General features: G+C 38.6%; 1 protein-coding gene across 1 annotated transcript; it reads right to left on the bottom strand.

Annotated features, from left to right (window-relative positions):
• Window positions 1-6282: 6282 nt before the first annotated feature.
• Window positions 6283-26149, bottom strand: SELENOF (selenoprotein F). Its single transcript, XM_048058914.2, has 5 exons — window positions 25850-26149; window positions 23953-24120; window positions 15245-15308; window positions 9070-9119; window positions 6283-7318 (listed from the first exon to the last, which is right to left on the bottom strand). Exons 1-5 carry the CDS (start codon window positions 26015-26017, stop codon window positions 7187-7189), a joined length of 582 nt encoding a protein of 193 aa, XP_047914871.1. The 5' UTR covers window positions 26018-26149; the 3' UTR covers window positions 6283-7186.
• Between the last annotated feature and the right edge of the window lie 22 nt (window positions 26150-26171).

Genomic DNA, 26171 nt, shown 5'->3' with positions numbered 1-26171 from the left:
ACTGAGAATTAAACCGTCTGCTTTGGTTTGTGCTTTCTGTACATAGAGACTTGCTGCTCAGACAGGCCCCGGCCCCAGGTGTAGCTGGCGCAGGTGCGAGCGCGGGCCTGCTGGGAAGGGCTGCTGCGGGTGGTGAAGGTCCAGGCCGAGACCAAGAGGTCACCAGGGCTGTCTCACAGCCGGTGGCACCCATATGCCTGTCCCACCCCACACTGAAATTCAGACTGTGGATCTTTGTTACGGCCCCCTCTGTGGCCTTTCGGACAGACCTGGGTGGCGCTGGCTGTGCCCAAGCCCTTGCAGCGAGCAGGGATTCTCTCCTCAGGAGCAGAGCATGGCCGGGCTCCAGGGTATGTGTGTGGTGTGGGGAGCAGCAGGGTTTGGAAGTGAGAAGTTGTAAACCTGGATACTTGGACTGGTGCAGGTAATCCGGTGAAAGCATTGGCGAGGCAAGGCTCTGCTCTGGGGACATGGCTGCTTACGCTGGGGCACATATGACTGAGTCATGATGGAGTAGGTGAGCGTGACGGATTCCTCGCTGCTGGGATTGTAGGGTTTGTCACATTGTGTTACAGCTGTGCTCTGCCAACCTGAGGAGGGGGAAAACAAGCTGGCAGCATTACAAGTCACACAGTCTGCAGAGGGGGTCCTAACAGCACTGAAGAGCTGCTGGTTAAAGATGTCTGTTCTCAAGGCCTCCCCTCCTTGAAGATCAGTGCTTTCTAGAAACTGGGCTGGGTAGGCTGAAGTGTGGGTATTGGAGAAACCAAGTCATTGCACGCTGAGAAAGGCAGAGTAAAAAGTTATCTTAACTGTCTTGTTCTGCGTTGATCCTTCTGCCCCAAAAATGTGCATTTGTCCATGGGATTTATAGCCTAGTCAAGGACTGCAGCCTAGCAACAGCTTTGATAAATGCTTGGCCTTGAAATTACATAAATTCTACGACAGCAAAACGTGGAATTTTTTTTTTCCCCACATTTCAGGACTGAATGCTTTAGTCAGTGGTTTGGGCCATCATTCCACTGAAATTACATGAAGTTAATACTGGATTTAAAAAAAAAAAAATAGGCTATACCAAAACACAAATTGCCCTCCTAACCATAGCCTGGCCCCAAGTATGGAAAAACATCGTGATCTCTTAACCACCTGGCTGCACCCTGTTCTCAAATACTAAACGATATGCTGTCCTGAAAATCTCACTTTAAATTCAGCATGGGAGCCAGGCTTCTACCTAACCAAATTAAATCCAACCTTAAAAGGTTGTTATCAAGAGAATATCTTCCAGTGTCTTTTCAGGGTTGAAAGCTTGCAAATAATAGTATTAAACTTTATTAAACTTACTGAGGGATGCATCTAGAAGTACAGTTAAGAAAAAACTTTAGCTGCTCTAGTGGATTATTTTGGAAATGTTAAGACTTCTGCACTGTAAATCCATTATCTCGTTATTCCTATATATCAAATGCCAGCACAGCCTCTCCTGAGGGCTTCCATTATACAGAAACTAGCAAATATATTCTTAGATGAATTTGTGGCTTTGCTGTAAGATTGATTTACTCCTTCCCATTCCATCCAGCATGATTTATATTGGGTTTTCACCAGAGTAAAATCTTGGGAAGAATACTGAGAACTAAGAAACTCAGAGTGTACTAAGAAACTCTCAGAGTGTGCTCTGTTGACTCACTAGAGTGATTACTTCCCTGCTGCTGCTGAGTAAACCAGGCACTTAAAATGAAGACAAAGCAGAAGTACTTAGTCTCTGTGGTTTGATTCTACTAGCTTGGTTTTACCCCCCCCCCCTTTTCTTTAGGATAGCTAAAGAAATAGAAACCCTGAGTTGTTTACGAGAAAAGATAATGAAGTTTCATAAGTAGTATCCATTGATTTTTATTAAGAAACTTCATTCTTGTTCAAATTCCTGCTCGGTTATTACTGTCATGCTGCCCTCAGTTAATGTCCTTGTTTCTCCTAAATACATAACACTGACTATTAAATGTCGCTATGAAATTATTTATCCCTCCTCCCCGTTTCTAACATGAAATGTTCTTATCTTTTTTGTCACTTTTGGGAGGTGTTCAGAGCAAACAGTGTCTTTGCATTCTAAAAATGGATAAGGACGTAACTTTGTCTAGTCAAGTGACCTGATCATAATCTCAATCTGAAAGCAGTGAGCAGGTGACACTCAGCAGCTCTGAAAGCACAACTGCAGTGTGCTGTAGCAAAGATGTGGTTTACACCTGTATTGTTCAGGCTTGGTACCTCCCATGTTATTTAAGATCCCTTCGTAGTATTTATAGTTTGTAATGATGCTGAAACCAGCAGGTCTTCCCTTGCTTTATTTGTGTACAGTAAGTCAGACTAAAACATCCTGAAGCACAATTACATGTGCTTTAACCTATCTTTCACGTGGTGTAAAGACCTACTCACACTTACCACTTTCACCAGAGTGCTCATCCCAGCAGCTCTGTGAACTTCTATGCACGAGGCTCAATTCCCTTTCTACAGAACAATTAAACTACATTAGGAATATACAACCTCCGAAGACTGTCAGGATAAAATACTATTACTGGAAACTTCAAAAGAAGCACAGTTAATATGTCAGTAATACCACTTTGGACTGGTAGATGTGGTGCATGGTATGTATTTTCAAGGAAAATAGGTGGAAATTTACCGGAAAATTACTGGTAGGAATACACAAGGGCATGTTGCTACTGCCTGCTCAGAGCTTATGCATTAGGCTGTCTAGGTCATCTGGGACTACTGTGCATTGCTGCAAGTGCTCTGAAAGAAATGTGCTTGACAGCATAGCATGATAGCAGGTAAAATGAACTATGACTCAATAGAAGTGCCTGGTTGATGCATTGGGAAATCAGTCAACTCTTGATCTTGGTTGCCTTAGTAGTGGGAAACGTATTCCATTTCTCAGTGTTTAGAAGTCTTGTTTAATCTGTTAGTGGACACAAGTGCTGCTTTAGTTAAGGCTTTCAGTGTACAAAGGTGCAACTGAAACATGCAGTTGAATACCTTGCTTCTTGGACAGCAACAAAGCTGATAGGCCTCTTTCAGCATCAGGAATCCGTTTAAAACATAACTGAGGTACCCAGGAACTCCTCGACCCAGTCCATGTTCACCTAGTGCCAAGGTTGCTGTTTAAATCAACAAATGCAAAAGGCTCTGCTTCTGTAGTTTGTCTCCTGTCTAAGCTCACTAGGTGAGTAGCTTCATCACTTATTTCCTTCTGTACAGCCTTCATGACAAGTGATAAGGAAAAAAAAAAAACTGTGAATATTCTCCAGCTATCAACTATGTAGATTTTTTATAAGTGCACTTGGGAGGGAAGCTACTGTTGAACAGCTGTGGTTCTCAATAATGTACCGTACCAGCGGGGCTGTCTGTTCTTCGTCTCCTTGACTATCTTGTCCTGTAGGCTGTTTTTCTTAGAAATGACAGCAAATTTAGTTCAAGATAACTGAGTTGGATCTTAATGGTTAACAGCTCAAGGAAAAACATAGAAATTCAGAAAACAGTGTCATCTTAGCAGTTTTTGATATAACTATCTTCTAACAAATGTTCTGTATCTTAGCATGTGATGGACCCTTCCCAGGCATATCTGACAAATTTTTAAGTCCACTTCCTTTGTCAAGTGTTCAAAGCACCTCTATCAAATACAAATTTTGTGATGTGTCTAACCTCCCTTATACTTACTGCAAGAACAAGTGAATGTAGCGTGTTGCTTCCTATACACTCTTGAAACTCTCTGAAGCTAGATTGGAGCCTGTTAGCCTTAACAGGTAGAGGTAGATTCATCTCTAAAACAGGTAGAGGTAGATTCATCTCTAAAATTCCAACTTCCATGCTAGCGAAGCATAGTGACAAGCAAGATTTTGTTGTAGTTTTGGTCTAATCTCCCTTGTTGAAAGAAATAGAACATGTACTTCGCTTCTGAAAACTCAGGTTCAGGAAAAAGTCACGTTCTCAAAAGGGGGGGGGGGTTGGGTTTCTGAACAAACCCATTTTTGTGCGCTCTTCATCAGGTTGGCTATGTGTTCTTTTTCTATCTGTATGATGAAACAGTAAAACAGAACGAGTTGAATACTTATTTGCTTTCCATGGTTTTAATATCTGTTGGAATGTTTCCCTTAGAACTGAAACCAATTTTTGTCTGCTATTCATGTTCACATTGCAGCAACCTACGACAAAGCTACAAGAAGCAAGTACCCAGGACACCCCTTCAAGAAACTTGTATGCTAAGCTTCAAATTCATGTACGTTCCCATATCTCTGCACAAAATGGATTGTACAACACTTTTTCTAAGCGATGATATCTCCTGCAAGATCAGTTGTCTTACTTCCTTCTAAAGATAGGAGGGGTAGATGGACACTTTGTTTCATCTTAGTCATGCATACTTGCTGCTTTTATTCTTCGTTTTATTAATTCAAGATTTGGCACAATAAGAGCGTTATATAAGACTTAAATCATTCTTACATAAATCTGAGTGAATGTCTTTTATGAAGCACTGGGTGCTTATAAGTAAAAATGAATCACTTCCTTTTTAAATGAGAGCTTTAAACCTTGTATTTTATGTAGTTAATTGCCACAAGCCAAAATAACCTTTTGAGCTTCTTGAATTTTAACAGCTGCTGACTGGATGAAACATCCCACACTGATAAATAGAAACTTAAGAATTTCCAAAATAAATGATTCCCCATTCCAACTTCCTCTTTTGACACAAAGTCCAGCTCATTTTGCCACAATGTTAGATGTTCTTGGCACTCATCTGTAGAGCCAGGGTACCTGTGTATCATGTAAAGGATAGAATGAGAAAGGATAACACAAGGACAGCATGAATGTAAAGATGATCCTTCATAAGTATGCAGAACAGTCAACAGGTCAAGAAGCACTGGTGATTAAGCTCTTGCTAGAGGCTGGCAGATTTAATAGGTTCAGGGTTCAACAGCTCTGTAAGAGAATAATGGAAAACCTCTACATGTGTTCCCAATATACAGGGAAACAGGGTTATTCTTTGTGCATGGATTTAAGCTAAGACAATAAATATCTGTATTATGAGGCAAGATTAGTACGTGGAATAAGACTCAGCAAGCAGAGAATGTAGGAGAAAAACTGAAGAAAAATTCATTTATGGTCCCTTGATGAAAATAAGTGAGAAGTGCTGTAGGAAAAGGCAAGAGGCTACAGAAACAGTAGAAAGGCAGCTGGGGCTGCAGGCATGAAACCTAGTTGTGCTGGAGGAGAATTTCTTTAGTCTGTCATTCTCTTCTACTACAGGGTAGTTATTGCCTGCCACAAGTGAGTTCCTTGCTTTACTGCATGACAAGCAAGTGCAGGAATGAAAAATCTGGTGCTGGAAGAGGAAGTTTGTTTAGGAACATATTGGGCTAGCAGCAGGAAGATATCAAAAGAAGAGGTAGGTTAAAAGTTGGAAACCCCTTGGGCAGTCACATTGAGATATATGGAGAGAAGCTGAGAGAAATATTTGGTAAATAACAAACCAAGCGAACAATCCCTCTGGTGAGTGGTAGAGAAGCTCTGAGGCTGGCAAGGACATAGTTAAAATATTCTGTTAAAATAGCGTGGTAAGTCATCAATGTAGAAACCAAAATTGCTTGTTGGCAAACGTTGGAATAAGCGTGGGATAGTCAATATATTAAAAGACCAGTGGATGGCAGCATATTTTTACTACCAAAATAGGGGGTTGTCATGCCATATGTTTTGGCTGCAGCCCATATGCTGACTAGAACATCACATGTCCCAAGAATTAATCCCATGTTATGACTGATAAGCTAGCACCAGCTGCAAAGATTTGTGCTTTTTGTGTCATTTGTTTTTGCTGAGACAGCAGTGACCACTGCTGTAGCTGTCCCATGCTGAATGATCTGGGAAATGATCAGTGTGTTTTATAAGGATAGGAGTGAAAGGCGGAGATAAAAAGTAGAAGATAAAAGAATGTGGATAGCATCATGATCAAGCTGTATGCACCTTCTAAAAGTTTATAAAAATATTTCACGGAACAAAAACTCAGAAGGCTAGGTCTAAAGAATCCCTTTTAGAGCTTCTACTTCTGATATTTAGTGTGTTCTTAGTCTTAAAGTTATTGTTCTGGTTCTGCTACAAAGCTGATGATTTCTTCTCAAGTTAGGAATAAAAGTGTTAGACTGTAAAGAAAAAAAATCTCGAGATATAAAATTCATATATGAAATGAAAAACTGAGTACCCATTCAAGCTATAACATACCACCCATCCAACCAAAAACCTGTGAGCCTGAAGTAGTCAAAGGAAAGATTTATTTGATAATTAAACTTCAGAAAAAACACATTATCCTTGCTCACCATGTTTATTCACTCTAAGTGAGAAAAAAACTTGGCAAGTCATAACAGATTTGACTTACTAACATACGTACTATCTTCCTTGTTTACATAAATTTCAAATGAGAAAAAAACGCTTTAAAAGAACAGTTTATAAATTCATTTGATAGAATAAACTTGTGAAAGTTGCAAGCCTGGAAAAACCTTTCCTTCTGTGTCATGTTTTCTGAAGCAAAACACTTAATGTAAAGCACACCTGACATCTGACTTGCATACACCTCACGGGTTTTCTATGTAGTCTTCACTAAAGTGTGCTTACTAAATGTTTCACTGTACCAGAGCATGAGTTCCTCCATCAGCTTCAAAGCCTGTGAACTAGATAGTCATTGTAAACAATGCTTCTATAAAAAGGACATCTCAAATACAAAAAGAAGAGGGCACTAGCAGTCAAGTTTCTTTGGGAGACATTACACTGCATTTGGTTCTGACACGTTTACAAAGAGCAGCACGCAAAGAGCATGGTAACCATTTCAACTATTTGAAGCTCTTTAGTTTTTTAGAGCATTTGCAAAAACAGGTCTAATTATAACAAAGTGATATTTGCATAATTAAGTTTGAAACAAAGCCTTTCGTTGGTGATAAATGCACTAAGAACTGAAATATATTAAGACAAGCTATTCTGTTTGTCAACTTGTCAGATGTGTGCTGAAGCTTCCCCTTCTAATTACAAGATGTTTAGTACAGCACAATAGATATTATTTTAAAATTAACATAGAAGCTGGAATGTTTTTTCAATTGTAGCTCACTTCATCTGAGATGATTACCATGAGAAGACACGAAAAGGGAACAGGAACAAAAGCAGTGATTTATAGACGTTCTAATTTTTCACTTAGAAACTCTTCCACGCTATCTGTGTTCCACTTGAGGATGCTCAGTTCTTCTGCAATGTTCCCATTGTCGTCCAGCAGCTTTAGTACAGGGTCAGAACCACGCACATACTAAAGAAAGAAAGAAGCCAGTTACTCTGGGTTGGGAAATGTATTCTCCATTTTAAATCCCTCCCCAATTTATTTAAATCAGTTTAAGATGTCAAATCAAGAGTAGAAAAAAAGTCCAGAAGTGATACCATTAGTTTAAGAGCAGTAAACATTTACCTTAAGATCTGGAGCAGAGTTACTTGCCTTAAATAAAATGGGTAAAAAGCAGCTTCAGTTCAGATTTACGACTTTTTGACATTTAATGTCAAAGAGAGGAAAGTGGAAGAACAAGTCAAAAAAAGATGTGTGTTTCTGTCAAACATCTACTACTTGTTTTCCTTGGCCCACCACACAAACTAATGCATGTGCAGTGAGATAATGCCATAAACCGTATGTTGAACAAAGGTATTGTACTTCAACTGTTTTAAGTTACTAAATTTTGATTTTTGAATCAAATAGCTGAATGATTCTTTTAATCTAATCAATAGATTTTTTTTAACCACTTTAGAATTTTCTGGCCAATTTAACACTGCAAAGTCTGCCTATAGGCTTAGCTAGTAACATAATACCTGTGAAAACTGAGCCCCCAAATACGTAATGCAAATAAAAGGTTTTAAGAGCACTGGAAGGATCTAGCCATTTAAGTTTATAGAAAACAGGAGTTCACTAGGAGTATTTTACTTTACCCTTTTACTGACCCAACCTAGTTGGTTTCACTTAATGAAGCTAGCAGCACCTCTAATCGGTTTTCCAAAATTCTTGTAAAATAAATACCAGGCCAATTTGCACATTTTTTTCCTGTTAACGTTCCATACGAATTGTAGGCTATGCTGCTTTGATGTTCAATGCAGCTACAGAGTTTAAAATAAAAATGAAACATTCATACATGCAGAAGGAGAGAATGGTTTTGAAAGAAACCGGAGGGCACACAGACATGAATACATGAGACAGAGAGGAAATCTGTTTTAGATGGAATCTGCTGCTGAGAAGACAAATCACTTATTGCAGCCATGCGTAAGTATGAAGAGACTCCAGATGGTGCCATTTGGTGAAGAGAGATGGGAGCACAAGGATGTGAGAATCGAGATGTGTATCTGTGAAGTATGCTGGAAGTTCACGTAGGATTTCAAGAGGAAGTTTTACACTAGATCTTCAAAAAAACTGCTTGAGCTTAAGGCAGTGCAGCTTATGCGATGTTGCCTATGCACCAGTCATAAAAAACACCATTCATTATATGCAGTGGTCTAAAGCTGGATGTTTGAAGACTAAAGAATCAAAGACATACTGAGGAAGATCTGAGAAAAAGGAGAAAACTAAAAATCTCTGAATGTATGGAAATGGCAGCTCCATTAGAAGATGAGGGAAGAACAGAATGAGGAAAAAAGGAACTGAAAGTATGGCAGAACAAGCTCAACTGAACACAAGATATCCACAGTCAGGTCAGAACACAAGCATTCCTCACATTCTTTTAACATCTGTTTTTACTTAAGGGTTCCAGTATACCTTTTCTTGGATTTAAACAAACAACCCTGAAAAAGCCCCACTGACAACAAATAATTGGTACCAGTTACTTAGCAATAAGCCAATTAGTGCTAGCAGCAGAAACTTGTAAAGATTTATACTGGCAAGACAAATATACATCCCCTCCTGAAGGATGATTTGATCAGCAAATAAGGAACACAAAAGGTCTGTTTCTACTAAGTTTAATTCTTCTTAGTATACATCCCTCCTCCCCACGCCCCAAACAACAAAAAACTTAGGTTACTACTTACCTTGATTTGCAGTCCCCTGAAGAGTTTTGGCTTATCACTCCTGACAAAAGCTAGGGTTTGGAGAAATGAAATAAAGAGAATCAAACTTTTCCACCTGCATGGAGTAAGTTTATATTCAAACTAGTATTCCCTTAAGTATTTCTTTTGGAATGAGGCTTTAGAAGGTAATTTCTAATGGTAAAATTCTCAATATCCTCACAAAACTAGTAACACTAACATTATGCCCAAGGAAAACCCTAATTTGGCTAGTATTCCAAACTAGCTTCATATTCGCTTGAAATTTCATTGAACGTTACTGCGAACATTAAATTAAAAAAATAAATTTATCTGCATGTACAACTGACAGTCTTCACCAGCCCAGCCCATGTATATGCAGATGAGAGGGAAACTTAGTGTAATCAAAATCTGGCTGAAGCTTTGTGAGGGAGGCTAAATATGAAACAAACACCATCAGCAGACTGCACACAAGCTGCAGCAGTGTGTGTGAAAGGGCACGGAGGAAACTGTGGGCAGAGGTGTTATTCTTGCACACAAGAAGAATAATTTTGTCCTAGAGATCTCCAAGATTGCATGTTGAAAAACAGCAGGAATTCAAGAATAGAAAATAAGAGAAGCAGGTAACTCCTCTGCTCTTAAAGCTGATTGCCTTTAGGAATTTCAAGAGGGACTCTATGGCCTGTCATGTAGCTACATGGAGAGAAGTTCAGGTTTGAGCTGGCCTGCTGATGGACGAACTCTTCGCTTGAAGGGCTTGTCAGCACTTGCTGTTGACAGCAGCACAGTTCCTGTATCCCTATGGCACAACGCCCTCCTTGGGGTAACGTTAACTTTAAAAATAATATTCACAACATGACTTATTTCAGGGCAAAGCATGAGCACAATCCTCTACTTCCAAACACTTTAGCCTAATGAATAGCTGAGTTCTAAAAATATTTCAAATTTATTTAGTCTTTATTTCTCCTTCTTACACTCCAGTTATGCTCCAGGCTGAATTTAGTATCTGTACTGACATCAAGTGGAGCCAGGACGCTCCCGTGGTATCTCAGCAGAGTCTCCCCAAGTGTGCATGCTGTCAGTATGGATTGACTCTTGCGGAGGTGCTGGCTGCATGTTAAGTTGCTTTTTCAAGGTTAGACAACAATGAATCTCTCGTGAATTGCACAGCTTCCAGCTGGTGCATGAAGATGAGTGCAACCTCAGGACTGAATTCTCATGCTGCCTTGTGAAATGCAGTACTTTCCTCAATAATTGTAAAGATGTTCCCTGGCATCTTTATACCTCTCTTTATATTACTGAAGACAGTTACCTTAACATTTCCTCAGTATGTATATATGGTGACATTTATTTTCCTCCCTCTTCCACTGTGCTCCTGGTACAGATCAAAACCATATACTCTGCCTGCTGCACCAATCACTACACAACATAAACAATTTTTTTTTTTAAAGGCACTATAAGCTCCTAGCTATAGTAGATGCCTGAAGGGGAAAAAAGTTCTTTCTGTAGAACTGTACTCTGTCATGTTGCAAGCTGTACTCATAGAACAATTTCAAATAGCACTAAATAACCACTACTTGCTCATACACCAGAGTTCAGTTCTGATTAAACTCACAGACTCATTTTCAACTTCAGTGTTTCTCACGTCCTTTTGAGTTGTTAGTTGTCTTGGCTGTCATTAGTAGTAAACTGCAAAAAAAGCAGCAAAGATGTTTCTCAAGTCCACAGCAGACTGAACTATTCCACGGGGATTTTTCCCCACAGTTTTTTCAATTTAAATCTAAAGCTGACATCACTGTCTAGGACTTCATATGGAAAGGAGGTTTTAAGAAGCACTTAGTATATGGAATGTATTTAATTGCACAACTTACAGAGGAATGGCAAGATAGCACTGTAAAGTCGATAAAGTTTCAGAAGCAAATCTGGACTGTGAAACTCAATGATATTCAGGAATAGCCTTCAGGGGTTAACTCAGGTTACAGCACTTTAAGCTTTTAGCAGGTGTGAGGACTTGTTAATAGAGTGACAGATGAAAGCTCATTTGGACATGAGTGGCTGCTCCCTGGCTGCAGTGTCAGAGAGAACAAGCTCACATGAAATGTGAACAGAATTAGGGGGAAGCAGAAAGTATTCTATAGTCTGTATTACATTTTGTCACTTTAAAAGCAGCTATTGCACACTCGTATCAATGTCAAATGTCTAGATCTTCTGAAAGCTGAAGCACTACAGAACGTTTTTCCTGAAATTTTAGACAGCTAGAACAAAATCATTTTCTGTTAATGGTGTATTTATTTCTAATGCTCATCATAGTGACTTTCTGTATTAGTCACTTGAATTTCTATGATGCAACAAAGAATAACACTCACTATATAAATAACTTAATTTCTATATTCTCGATTTTGGAAGCTAAATTGAGAAACTAGTACCCTGACGTGCATTAAAAATACAGATTACCTTGTCAAAAGCCTTTTTTTTTTTTCCTCTTTCACAAAATCATGCTCTAGGTTGAATACACAGATGCTGAATGGAACTGATGGGGTTAGGAAGTCAGAGGCAGCTACAGTGCACAGTGTGACATGCAGCTGCTTGCTTACCCTGTGACACAGCGCACACGTACCACCTCCAGCACTGTCCCAAGAGTTTCCCCTCTCTATCCTGACATTAACATTATTGCTTCCTACGAGCCTATGTCTAAGGGCTACTTGCACACCTCTATACCACCATTTAATAGTTCGATGTTTAATACTAAAATCCTAGCTAACTACCAATTTTCCTCTCCCCATAGCAGCTTTACAAATAACACACTGCGGAGAAATAAGTATTTAATACAATCCATCCATGGGTGAGTAGGAAAGGCATTTTCCACTGATTTCTGTAAGATGAACTCTGAGCTTGGTGCCATGACACTATGTTTTGGTGAATTAAACACCAGACTAGAAGTCAATGCTGTTCTACTGCCTGCTTTGCAACTGTCCTGTCACATAATGTTAAGAAAAATCACTTCACCTTGTGCTGTTATAAAACATGTGCAATACCAAAGCATATGCCTTCTGTTTGAAGGCAACCCTGAGGTGAGCCTACAGAGCAGCCATGATTGCCATCCAATCGACTACAACTAAAAGGTCACATTTCAGAGCACAAGACAGCCTACGAAGTTCTCCAAGGCTATCCTGTGCATGCACAAAAGGGAGAAAAGGATCAGGTAAGTATCAACATTTCAAAGCCTACCCAGTGCCACACCTTTTGCAAAGACAGGTACTACCTACCACTGAACAGTGCTTGTAAAGACCTAAGGTCTGCCTGTCAATACACTACAACAGAAAAACCACCCTTTGTTTTGAGAAAGTCTGTGAAAACTAGTCTGTTGGAAATAAGACCTAGAATCCTAAATGGAGATTACTGAAAAATTGAAGTATTGCTCGTGCCCAAACTGCAGGTCTATGTATATGCATGCACACACCTGTGTGCTCTCTCTGAGATAGGATGTACTGCAACAAAATTTTCCGACCCCAAAGGGGCACAACTCCACATCTCACCATACTAAGCTGCAGGTCTGTGCATTAGATAAATAAGTCTTAAAGTTTACGAAAAAAGAGTTGACTATCTACTTTTCTATAGTAAGGACATGATCCAGATTACCAAGGATCTCTACACAACACGTGTGGAATAATTCACAGTATTTAGTTTCCTGCTTTAGGAGAAAAGATCTGCTTGATCTGTAATTGGAAAAATACAAAATGTTATTGGAGGAAAAAATTAAACTCATCTGTTAATATTGGAATGAGAGACAATATACATTAGCAGTAAAATTTCACACTAGTTTTCAAAAAAAACTATGCACATGGACAAGCACTTTTAACCTTGTCTATCTCCACACACATTGGAATAAATGTAATGGCCTCAAATCAGAAAGGCCTGGAGGAGATTTAAAAACTTACTGTCCTTGTCATATCGGTTTCAGATTTTAATGCTAGAAAAGCACAAGTCATAACTAGCCATTTCTTCAGCATCACATTGGCAATAAATAAGAGAAATATTACAAGTCTTTTAGTGATGCATTTAAATGTTTCACATCTTGAAATATTACCACTAGGAAGCACATGAGTTATTAGTATTTTTCAAAAGACTAATATTTTATCAAACCATGCTACTGCATGGTACTTTGTGCAACTTTGCAGTATATACAACTGATTTTAAAAATTCAAAATTAAGAAAGACTAAATGTGTTACAGGGAGTAACTGAAGCACGCTACTACTAACACACAAGATATGTAACACAAGAGTAGCAATGCTAGAGACATTACTAAATCTGAAGTATTGATTTAGTTTGTATGTTTGTAATCATCTTTTTTATAAAAGATTATGAGATTATGATAAAAAAATGCAGGTCTCCTACCACAACATCCTTCACTTCTTAGCAAGAGTTTTACTAACTTTTTTACAAAATGAAAGACTTAAGATGACTGGACCTTTCTAAAGTTCTTTGACCAGTATTTAAGAATTAGAGAGAAAAATAACCAGGAAATAAGTGGTCTTACTTGAAAGTACAGCCCCATAACACATTGCATTTCATTCGCTAAAAGAATCCCCTCACGCTTGCAGAACTTGAGCAGTACAACAGACCGCTTGCTGACTCTCTGAAGTGAGAGATCTAATGTAGTCGCATACTGCATGGTTCAAGGATGAAGGACTTGTTACATCTGCTGGGAGCACATTCATTGTGTAACTAAGGGAGTCATACAGAGAGGTGAGAATTATCCTCCTGATGAACAAAGAGAATGCCAAGATGTGAAAGAAATGGTCAATGAAAAAGAAAAACAGCCTACTACAGTTTTTGTTAAACATACTGGAAAGAACACAGGAGTCTAGACATTGTCATCTCTTATCTCTGTGAACAGAACAGCGCTGCCACTGAAAAGTCAACTTAAATACTCTAGGTTAGTCACTGGCCCACCTAATTTTGTGTTCTATTGCAGGGCCTTAGCTTTATGCATGTCATCCAAAAACTGTTACATTTTCTGTGTTAGCTGGTATAAGAAGATATTGCTTCACCTATGAATCTTGCCACTTATGTTTTCAGTTTTCTACTTTGGTGGAATGATAAATATTTAAGAGCTGGTTTATAAAGAACAATTTGAAAACATGTATAATATAGGAATTAATTTTACAGTACAGCATTTATAATGTGGCAATTTCTTTTTAAGGTAAACCCAACAGAAAAAAATATTTCAGTACAGAAACATTTCAGTAGGACATGATGTTGGCTGGAGTCAGACTATCACACTTACCTTTTCCTTCCAACCTATAGCTCAAAGAGCACTGACTGTTACAAATTCACATCCATAACAACAGCTGGGAATGTCTTTAAGTTTGCCACATTCGAATGGACATGGAGATAACGTGGTTAGCTGTACTAACACACAGTTTCCTTACACACCCTTCAGTAGTACAAGCCATTTAACCTGATCTTGTTTTGGTGTTTTAAAGAGTGGGAAACAGAAAGTATCTTTCCTCTAGCCTTGTGGTCAATTAACAGAACTGTGTATAGGTAGAGGTGGTAGGAGGAGAATCTAAAGCAGCATAACTTAAATTAATTGCAACCTGGTTTAAAATTCTTTTATTTCTTGTTCATCAATCAGCCTTCAAACGGGGTGATATTCATACTGGCCATGAAAGATGGAGATGCGCTTTTTGTGCATTTTTATTTCTAAAGCTAGATCAGTCTTTTTTCCTTATGTCCAACTGATATTAAGTACAGTATTAGGAACTTCATTACTGAAAAAAGCACTGCTGTCACCTAAGCTCTTTCCCCATTTATAACAAAATTCCAGGTTGAAATTTCTCACAGAGGTTTTTCCTGCAGCTTCCCTCCCCCCCCCCCTGATGGTATTGATTTTCCTTCTACACTGCTGTATTCTATTCACTTTAGTTGATTGTCATTACCCACTGACAAAACAATTATACTGCAGGATCTGTGAAAAGAAAGTAGTTCCATAAGCACACTATATAATTTTATCTATCAATTACTGGAGACCAGTTCCATGAGTCTCAGGTCAATACAACTTTCCTGATGTAATATATGAAATTTATGACTACTCGTAGAAGCACTTAAAAGCGCATTTTGTCATTCGGCTGTGACAGTATTTCACATTTTAAAGAACAGTATTGGCTTTTTACTTACCCTGGACTTGAGGGAACCTTCCCAATTTTCATCCACATACTTCTAGGACAGCTCCTGCGTAAAGCTGTAAAAATATATAGAAGCTGTTAGTAACGTTAAAAATACAACTTATTAGTTTATTTATTTATCAATTTGAGGATCAATATCAAATATTTAATCTATTTGTCTTTGAGGAGAGCATAAGGCTGGGCTAACCTTGATGCTTCACTTGGATGGCAATCACTACTCAGCTATGCAAAGTACTCAAATTCAATGTGATTAAAACCAAATTTCATTTCAATTCTTTATAACGTAGCATCTAAATTTAAACAAATATATTAATCTTGTATACTGCCACATTTTTAAACTTTTTTTTCTGCATCATGCAATTGATTCTACAGTTTGCTGCATCTTCAATATAAATTAGCAACAGATTTTTCCTGCTACTAAAAGAGAACTTCATTCTGTAAAGCCAGGCATTTAATAGAAATGGTTGTCAATTCTGTATTCCAAATCACATCCTTCTAACTGTGAAGCCCCTACTGCTTACAGGTTAACAGTTAAAAGTTCAGTTAATTTTTTTTTTACTTCAATTCATTACATTCTGTATAAAATTAAGACCTCTGCTCTTATTTTAGAAGGTGCATTCATAACAAATGTGCAAGTTCAGACACGGAAAAACACAACTGTTCTGAAATGAAGTAAAATTCATATTTGATTTAAAATATGAACTGTGGATACATGTAACCGAAAATAAGCTTTCACTATGACATGTAATGAGTACCTTTCTGAAAAAGGAGTGACAAATCATAAAAGCAAACCAGACAACTGAAATCTCAAAGTAAGACAATTTTATTAAAACTTCACCACCCATCTGTGCAGGCACTATGGATGGTCAGGAGTACATCTGCATTTCAGAATACGGATCTTCTGAATTTAGGTTCAACTTGTTATTTGTTTAAATACACATGATTAGAACATGAAATACTCTAATCATTTGCAAGGAAATTACGACTTCTTGCCTGACCTGAACCAATCACTTATCATTACTTCCACAGGAAATGGAACTAAAAATACTACGTTGCATTATCTGTTTAGCACAGTATCCCAGGAATTCACTTAACTACATTCAAATTTTTCAAGTAAACATTAGATTTAAGATAAAAGCTTTGACTGTTAGAACCCAGTACTGCTATGAAACAAGACTTGAGATTAAAAATACCATTTATGAAGCTTATTTTTCACCCCAAAATAAATATTTTGATTTTAAAAAACACTGATAAAAATCTCAAATACCAACTTGCATAATTAACTTCCTCTGGACTTAAACCATGGAAGTCTGAAGATGGAGGAGTTACAAAGATGGAGAAAATGTTGAACAGTGAGATTCTGAATTTCACTTAACCTGTCTCCATTCATTATTCTTTTAAAAACATTTAATCAGCAATCTTAGATTCAGATGCTAGTTTGTACGTTCACTAAGGCACTGAACAATTACAGTGGTTCTGTATACTGACAGTTACTTTCTTTATGCTAATTCTTGATAGAAAAGTGCAATAAAGATAAAAGATAGACATTCTGTTAATTATTTTCTATATGTGCACAAAGAACTAAGTGCACCAAATGGTAATGTGAGCATTTTTCAGTTCTCATTACTGCAAATAATTCTTCCAGTTTATTTCTTCCTTTTAAACAGGGATTTCTACGGAAGCAAGATCACTGCAGGAATCTAAAATATATAGGACATTGTAATTACAAAATACTCCCACTTTGTAACTCCTATCCAATAACTGATAGAAATAAAGTTTAGCAAAGAAAACAGCTCAAGCACTGATGCTTATATTTTGAGCTTATAATTCTGCCGTAATTGAAGCCCAACTGTGCTGCTACAAAAAAGTTCAGCTTCATGCTGGCACAAACAGCTGCTCTCTAGATGGCTAGACAAAAAAATAAAATAAAATAGACTTCATTTAGAACTCTAAACAAAGGTGTCTTTTGCAAGAAACGCAGGTTTATTTGCATCACTTAGAAAGCCCACAACAAAAAGAATACTTGTTCACATCTCCTACTGCTACTACCCCATCATGTCCAGAGCAGATGTCTGCCAGACTCCCTTGTGAAGGCATTTCCTGTGCTCAAGCATTCCCAAGAATGACATGTATCACTCAGTGCAGAGGCATACAAATATGACGAGTCAGTTCATTAAACAATGCTTAACTTGTAAGTTAGTTCATTTTAAAATAATGCTTCACTTGTTTTAGCGTTGATGAAAGTGAGTCTAGTACTGCAAGCAATGAAAGAAAGACTCTCTAAACTATTACTGGTGTCCATTTTGGCGTCTCAAATAAGTACTGTTATGATTTCCATGCTGACTCATGTCTGTATCTATAAAAATATCTTTGCTTTTTTTAAAGCATTCTAACAGGATGCTTTCGAAGGCTGCTGTGACAAAGACTGAACTTTTCCCTCATCTTTTACAAAGCTACAACTTGAGTTAAATTTCATTCAAAAGCTTTTTGTAAGCACATGAGTATCTTGTAATAGTTCACACTGATGTAATAAAGATGGCTCTTCACTGCTGAGAGGAGGGAAACCACACCATCATTAAGGCAGACATGCCCAATAAAGGAAAGTGGTAATTATAACATAATAAAACACCACTTACATAACAACAGTGTTAGGTAAAAATATTTTGTAAAAATAGTTGTTCCATTAACACTAGTGGTCCAACTAAAATAGGTGTTTGATTAACAACAAGAAACCTTGACTTAGGTGAAAGAAAATAACATTTCTCCTGGTATTTGGAAGGGAATTGAAGTAATTTCTACAAGACAAAGTTCCTGCAGTGGTTCATTTATCAATAGGTACTGTATCATAATCACAATTACTCAGAGTAAAAACTGCACAAAAGAAAAGTTACGTTCCTGCTATGCAGCTGCCATAGAACTGTTGGTGTTTACAACCAAATAGTAAATCAAATCAAATAGAACTGAAAAAATTGTACTTAACAGAAGCTGCTCCTTGATCATCATAACATGGTGTTACAGCATAAGTGACAACAAAGTTTTGTAAAATACATTACGTCATTATAAGTATTTGTTCTCCTGAGAAATGAGGTCACAAAGAGGAGAGACTTCGGTGCAAGTTTCTTCTGGTCTCTCTTAAACTCTTGTAACTACCAGTTCACTTTTATTTTTTACTAGAAAATTCAATTAGTTAAAATAAAGGACTATACACCAACATATAAAGTATTTTACCTTCTACGAGGGAGGGAACTCAGGATATTTTTATGGACAGTTGGAAGTTTTCAAAATTACTCTAGTCTTCCCCTTGCCTCAAGACAGAAAATTGACAAGAATCTGTGGGTTAAGAGAGCAGCAGCCAGAAAGTCTCACTGCAGGAACATTATGAATTAATGTTCTGTAATGCAGAAAGCCATTAAAGTCATTGCTACACAAAGATCATTTTGAAATGTCGTCATAGGTAAATTTAGCTACAAAGAGACTCCTCTCATTCACAACTTATTATCATATGAATGAAATGCCTAACTAAATAACAGCTTGGAAACAAAGAATCAAATAGTCAAAAAAGTGTTATATAGGACTTACTGCTATTCCTGTGACTAGGGGTATATAGTACAGTGTGCGTGTGTCTGTGTGTGTATTTTTTATATATATATATGTATATATATATATAAAATATAGGCATATTCCTCTGAACACATCTGTTCTTCTGAAGCAGAATCTAAGTTCTCATTTATTTGTAGGAAAAGAAATTGCAATTGAAATTCCAAAGGATAAAGAAATCATGAATGTTTAAACACTGAAATAAGTCACTAAGAAAGATTGCAGAATCTTTATCCTTGGAAGTCTTCAAAACTTAACCAGGAAAGTCTCTGAGCACTGCTTTAGGTTGGATAGTCAGTTTTTTCTTCTTTTCTGTATATACATATCATAGTTGTACATTATTATTATGACTAACTTCAGCATACAGAAAATGTGTTTTCCACCTAAGATTTCAGTTTTGGTGCTAAACAAGCTCCTCTATGCAGTATTGTGTAAACATTTCTGTACTTTCCAACCAACAACCCAAAAGCCCACAAAACTTCTCTTCCCACCAGATCATGATTGTTAACTTTGCTCTCTGAAAGGGTCTCGTGCAAGGCCAGGTAAACAAGAAATCTGAAACAAAGGTGTGAGAGAGAAAACGTAGAAGTTGAACAATGAGCAGTTACATAAATTTAGACCTCTGCAGAGCTACAGCGGAGGCACAAAGGCAAAGTGGAATAGAGGATAAGGGTGCCAGAAGAAGGGCTCCTATATACAGGTGTCTACTTGAACCTAGTAAATAGGTAACATTAAAAAGTAGATAGAGAACAGTTTTTAAGCTCCAACTTTGAAATATGCTGTTTAACTTTGCTACATAACTATCTACTTGCCTCTAGAAGTAAAATCCCTAAACATCCCTTTTATTGTTGAGAATCTCTGCTTTTATTAGAACAGAAAGCATCTTAAGAGAGCTGCAAAGAAAACATTGAGAACAGAAATCAACAACTATTTATTTGACTTTGTGCAATTAATTTATTTGGAAACTGCACTTTTTGAAGTTGTTTCAACAAATGTGGAGTCAATCATTTTATCTAGATGGGTACCCAGATGAAGCAGGTCAGACTTAATTAGCTAAGCTTATACCATTTGTCAGCACAGATGCACATTAACAATCGTAACCCACATTTAGCAAATCAACCTTTATTGTTTCCCTCACATCACCTTTTTCACTGGTAAGTCTATAAAGAGCTCTCCCATCAGTAAGGCTTTCCTGCTACAGATAGATGGATGCCTTTAATCTTAGTTTGTCTGAAGAAATGAACCTTCGGTGGAAGTGAGCCAAACAAAAGAAGGTAAGTTTCTCTCAGGCATAATAATCCATTTTAAGTTTCAGAAATATCTTAGTTATGTATATTGTTATATCTAGTAGACGTTGGGCAAAAAATAATATTGAAAAGTATGTGCATATTTCAAAGGTATGCACAAAGACTACTGTATCAACGTGTACCTTGTTTTACAGTGGAATCACACACTAGAAGTAGCAACATGGGTAACACATCTCCTATGCACCAGAAGTAACAGTTTTCTGTCTGTGCCATACATTTTAGTGTCTGAAACTTCCTGTCCAACTTTTGCTTACAGCTGATGTAAGCCAGCAAACTGCACAGCATTACACTATTAGAAATACTTAACAATAGAAATTTAAAGTGCTAAGTTCAAGGTGTTAGCGTGCAAAATATATTTCAAAGCTCTGTTTACAAATATTAATGACTTTTAAGGTTTGTGGCAATCCTGCACAATGCAACTATGACATTTAATGGATTGTAGGTTTTATCCCAGTGTTAATTCTTAAAATCAAGTTGGATTTTGACACACATTCTTGAGATAAATCTAAGATTACAATATACAATTAATGGAATACGCTTATAGCTACATTTGAAATGATCACACAGCATAAGCGAAGCTGCAGATGGAGTGCAGCTATTTTCAGCTACTGCAAAATATGGACAATCTCTCCTGCTACTACAATTTCACGCACAGTTAGCTTCACCTCCATTTCATCCTTCTGTGTTTTACACACCAGCAGTACTCTGCATCTGACAGACTGAGGCTTAAAACTTGCAGCTAAAGCAATACTGTTTAAGCTAGCTTCTGAATTAGTCTGCAGCCAAATACAAAATCTCTAGAAGTAGAGAAAATAACCAAAAGAATTTTTCCATTTTACCTACAGTAAAGTTATGAAGCAATGAAAATATTTCATTGGACAGATGGCAGCAGAAATTAAGGCGTAGTGGGAAACAGGGGCACCTCGCAGGTATTTCCAGCACTGTCAATTCACAGAATACTGGACCAGTAACAAAATGAGGATTAATAAACATCTGTCGAGGATATAAAAGAATCAAACCCCACAAACATACCTCACACAGGGTTGCCCTGATGCTACTCAGCACGAGGTATTTTAGGACTGGGCATAGATACTTCGCAGTGATGCTGCATAAAGATTCTCAGATACACATGCTATCCCTCCTTACCTTTAATTTTAAATTCTTACTTAAAACACAGGTGCAAGTCATGCAATGAAGTAATTTTTTTTTTTTTGATTTCTAACCTTTGCCACATACTTTTAAGGAGAATTAACTGCGTATCCTAAAGTCTGTCCTAGAATATATCTAATAGCATGCACGTCTGTCTTTAACACGGACAATCAGCATGCTGCCACATGATGGTAATAAATATCTGCTCACATAATGAACAAGCTAGGTCATGTACTGGAATCATGGTTCAGAAAAAAGGTTCATCTGTTCTGAGGATATTCAAGCACGTAGCCACAGCACTAACAAAAGCCAGAGCACCACTGCTCTGGATCTCAGCAACATATGAGGTTGCTAATAGCCAGATATCTTACATCTAGATGCACGTTTTTAGTGTAAGATTAACAAACTTCTTCATGCAGAAAGGTGAGGAAAAACACTTTCAAGATTTTTTAACATCTGTTCACTCTTAACTATCAAATTTCTGGTAGAATAAAGATTTAAGAGTAAAATCGTAAGCCCAGATACAGACACCTGTGGCAAGCAGCAGTACGTTAAACCACGAGTCAATCCAAAATATGATGATTCTGAATATAATCCGTTTAGATATTAATATTCGTGCTCAAAACTTCCAATACTAATTTTCCACTGGCTGGTCTTCAGGGGCATTTACTCTGTACAAGCTTCAAAAATGCAGTAAATATGAACAATAGATTTTCAAACAGTGGCTGTGCATGAATGTAATCATATAAAGAATTCCACGCTCTGAAATAGTGTTCAAAAGAACGTTAGAAAAGATGCTGTGTTTTAGCACTCGACCATAATGATAGAACAATCCAATATTTCTATTCAGCAGCAAATTACTCATGTTTGCAACAAAGCACAAGCAAAAAAATATGAAACTGAGTAACCCAACACAAATAGATTAGGAAAAGCAAACTTAGATTATACCATCTCTAGGCTCCTGTGAATACCCAACAGATTCCAGCTCACTGTGAAGGAATATCTCAAGCAACCTTGAGATTCCTTCCAGCCTTAAGGTTTTTGTTCTACTACATTCGGCATGACTAACATGGAAAAAGTTTTGAGACTGCAAATTTTTTTAATGTAAAGCCCTGATCACAAAACAGCACTTGATTAGTCTTACACAAAAGTGTGATTATCCACAAAGTGTGAAATCTAGGTCTGATTCGGGATAATGAGAAAAATATCTATCAATTTAAATTCTCTTCTTATTTTGATCCAACTTGGATTTTAATGCAATAATGTTTACAATACAAAGTAAGTCACGTCTTTGAATAAATTACTAATAAATTAAGACGGATTTCTATCCTCGGAACTCACGTTGACAGAAATGCAATATACCTCCTCTACTTTATTTCCCCAACAAACGACAACACAAGTTATTCTGATCCAGAGGTTCTTGTGATGTATTTTACATAGACTGGAAGAATGTTATACAACTGTTTACATAAGCTGTAGGAACATTACCTGAACAAATAAAAGCACCTGCTTCTCTTGTGAGGACAGGAAGCCTTGCTGCTGCCACCACTACTGTTACTGGTTGCGGTACACAACCACAGCGCAGTTGCAGACTATTTCCTATTTCTACATTCCTTTTTAGTACATTTCATTAGATTTTATTTGCAGAGTTTTCAGCTTTGTATGCGTGTGCATGCATAGATACATACATACATATTTATAAGAACAGAAGCATTCTCCAGAAATTAAACTTTCCTCAAATCTCAAAACACTTGCTTCTTGGTATTTAATGCATCTAAACATGGTAATCAGTGATTTTGTTCAAAATCGTAGGCACAGACTTATTTTTTTAGTATTATGTTGAATTTAATTGACAGAAGAAGCCTGCTAGATTAATTCCATGTTGTCAGTTATTTAGCTATCTCCTAGCCATTAAAAATAATTTCAACATCTCTTCTCCTTGAGATCTCTACTTTCCAGCTGATTGTTGTTCTATGCATTCTAGAGCATCCTTAAATTAAAACGTATCTAAAAGCGTGCATTCTTTTCAAGAGTTCTATAAAAATTGATTCTTGTTCAACACCTTAGGCAAGATAGCTATTTACATACCCCAGTTACAATAGAGGTCTTGCTTTAGCCTTTCTGATTGAAGTACAGCACGCACTCTTGAGCGTTCATCCCAATCTTTCTGTTCTAACCAGTGCAGCAGCTCAGCAGTCCTGTTTCTGTCAGGTTCCTGCCCGTGCAGGAGCTGACCTTGACCTGGTGGCTGCAGCAGCCTCTTGTTCCTGGGGACTGAACGGAACAGTCCTGACCACCATACTGCTTATGTGTCAAAGACCAAACAATAACCGTGATCAGCAGTTCCAGTCTCCTCCTCTATTTTTGTCCTCTCCAAATCCCATACATCTTTCAATTCAAAGAAGCTGGATGCAGCTCCCAGTAGTTACTTTGCAAATAGAAATGGGCTGTTGGAGAACCAAAGGTTCCCCTGCTCAGACTGGGACGTTACTGTAGGGCAGTATGGCAAGTCTGAAAATCTACACCATACGTATGTTGCATTTTCCTCTTCAGATTATAATCGAGATTCTCATATATTTAAAAATTTAAAAAAAAAAAAACATTTTTGTGTTAAATTATTCTACAAAGGATTTAGTCTAGAACCCACCTTTCTGGTTTCCAGCTGAGCTTCTTCGTGGCAGCACTGCCTGCAGAACGGATCCAACTGATTTAGATTGAACTGCCCAAGAAGGTTGCAAGAACTGCAGAGCAAGTTACTGGAGAAGCCCAGTTCTCTGCAGGCTTCTGATGACAACTGTGCTCCATACACATTTACCTGAAAATCAATACAACGTTATACTTTAGTATGAAATTAATTGTTTTAAAGAGGAAGCTTTTAAGTCCTTTAACAAGTAGAAAACAATTAAGTCTCTGGTTACCATTTTATAACACCACCTCACAGTCTGTTCGTAAGTGCAAACCACCACCTTATTTTGAGAAACGGTCTTAAAACTAACAGTGACCTCTAGCCATCATTCACAACGTGTGTGTTCCAAGGTATCAGACCTGCCACTTTCATGCACACTTCTACAACTCTAGAGTCTTTCCATTGCTAGCTCCAAAGAAAGAACAGTAGAAAAAAACATAGGAAATCAACTGAAATCCACACGGGTACACTTCTCTAACACATGTTTTGCAAAACAACCTCAGTCGATTTCCTATCACTGAAAACACACTTGGAAAAAAAATATAACAGCCAATCCTGGGAAAAGCTCAAGCAGGGCGTGAGGAAGCAGACCAAACTGCTCAACAACGCACACAAGTAGGGTTTTAATTTCATTTTTGTATTATTACAGGAAAAATCACATACCAAAAGTGAAAGTGTAGATAAAAGCCTGCAATTCTGATCTACCAACAGTCAATTAACATAGGTGAGTCAATTACATGGTTTCTGCGTAGGACACCAGTTCTGTTTTTCGTGAGCAGCCAAAACAACCTTACCAACTATCCCAGCACTTAAGTAATATATTTGGCTTTTGCTTTCGCATTCTCACTTCCCTGCCCAGGGACTTATCGCAGCCTTGCTTAAAGCCTTTCCTTCCAGCTGCACGCTGGGAAGAGAGAAAAGGGAGGAAGGGAACTGAGCGAGGCACGCTGCCCAGATGCTTCTCAGTCTGCAAGAACGACCTTGGGCAAAAAAAACAAGGGATCAAACTCCAACAAAAGGATCTGCAGGCATCCCTGTGTTCAGAGAAGTGTAAGAGGTTATCAACAAACTGGAGCGGATGAGAACACAGAAAGAGTCAAAAGAATTATGCTGGCCCAATAGAAAATTACAGAAGAAACCTTACATTTCCTCATTCAGCAAATTGGTCTTGTCTTCATTCACCCACAGTGTAACATACATACAACACACCCAGGCTAAGGTAGAGAGAAAAGCCACTTCCTGCCCTCAAGCGGCCATCCCAGAGCCAAAGCACAGACTTGGCACTGACGTGACAGCAAATTTTAAGGATTAGGATGAAAAATATACAGGTGCCGCATTACTCTGTTTCTATGTATTTGCTAAAAAAAAAAAAAAAGTATGGAAAAGCATAAAATACAGAAAATGACTTGGAAATTATTATTCTACTTTGACAGCCAAAAAGCTCTCGTTCTTTTTTCTACAGGACACTGACAAAGTCAGGCGCACACATGACAGGACGAAAGCAAACACGGGTCCCGATTGCACCGGGCAAGAAGGAAGCTGCTGGGCGTCCCGGCTATTTCTGTTTATGTTTCAGCCCCCCCGTTACCGCACCGCGCTGTAACAACACCGCTAACTGTAACGGAATTCTCTCCGGGGCCGGAAAACAACAGACACAAGCTGCCCTGACGGCAGTTCTTAGAACCCAACCCGCCAACGGGCCACGCCCCACCTCCCACGCCGGGAGCCGAGGCGGGGAGCGCCCCGGGGCACCGAAACGGCGAAAGCCCCGAGGCGGAGCAGCCCCGGCCGCAGCCACCCGCCGAGGAGCGGGCAGGGAGCCCCCGGCGGGTCCCGGAGCCGCGCCCCCCCCGCTCACCGCCTGCAGCCCCAGCAACAGCCCGAGCCAGCCCCGCTCCGCCGCCGCCGCCGCCATCTTGGAGCCCGCCCGCTCCTGCCAGCGTCGCCGGGGGCCCGCCGCAGGACCCCAGCCGGTGCGGGTGTCCGGAGCGCTGCCTGATGGAGAAAGGAGGGGGCTTGGCGGCATGGCGGGGAGAAGCAGCTCAGCCGGTGGCTCTGAGAGGAGGCGGCGTCCCGGCCGGCTCGGTGTGCTCAGAGTCGCGCTTCCCCGTAGGGTACACGAGGCGATCTTCCCATCCCCAGCCCGGCACCGAGCGGGCAGCCCTAAAGCCGGGTCCTTT

This window comes from Anser cygnoides, chromosome 8 (assembly GCF_040182565.1).
Source record: "Anser cygnoides isolate HZ-2024a breed goose chromosome 8, Taihu_goose_T2T_genome, whole genome shotgun sequence".
In the NCBI taxonomy this organism is placed as follows: Eukaryota; Metazoa; Chordata; class Aves; order Anseriformes; family Anatidae; genus Anser; species Anser cygnoides.
This window is presented reverse-complemented; position numbering and strand designations above follow the sequence as displayed.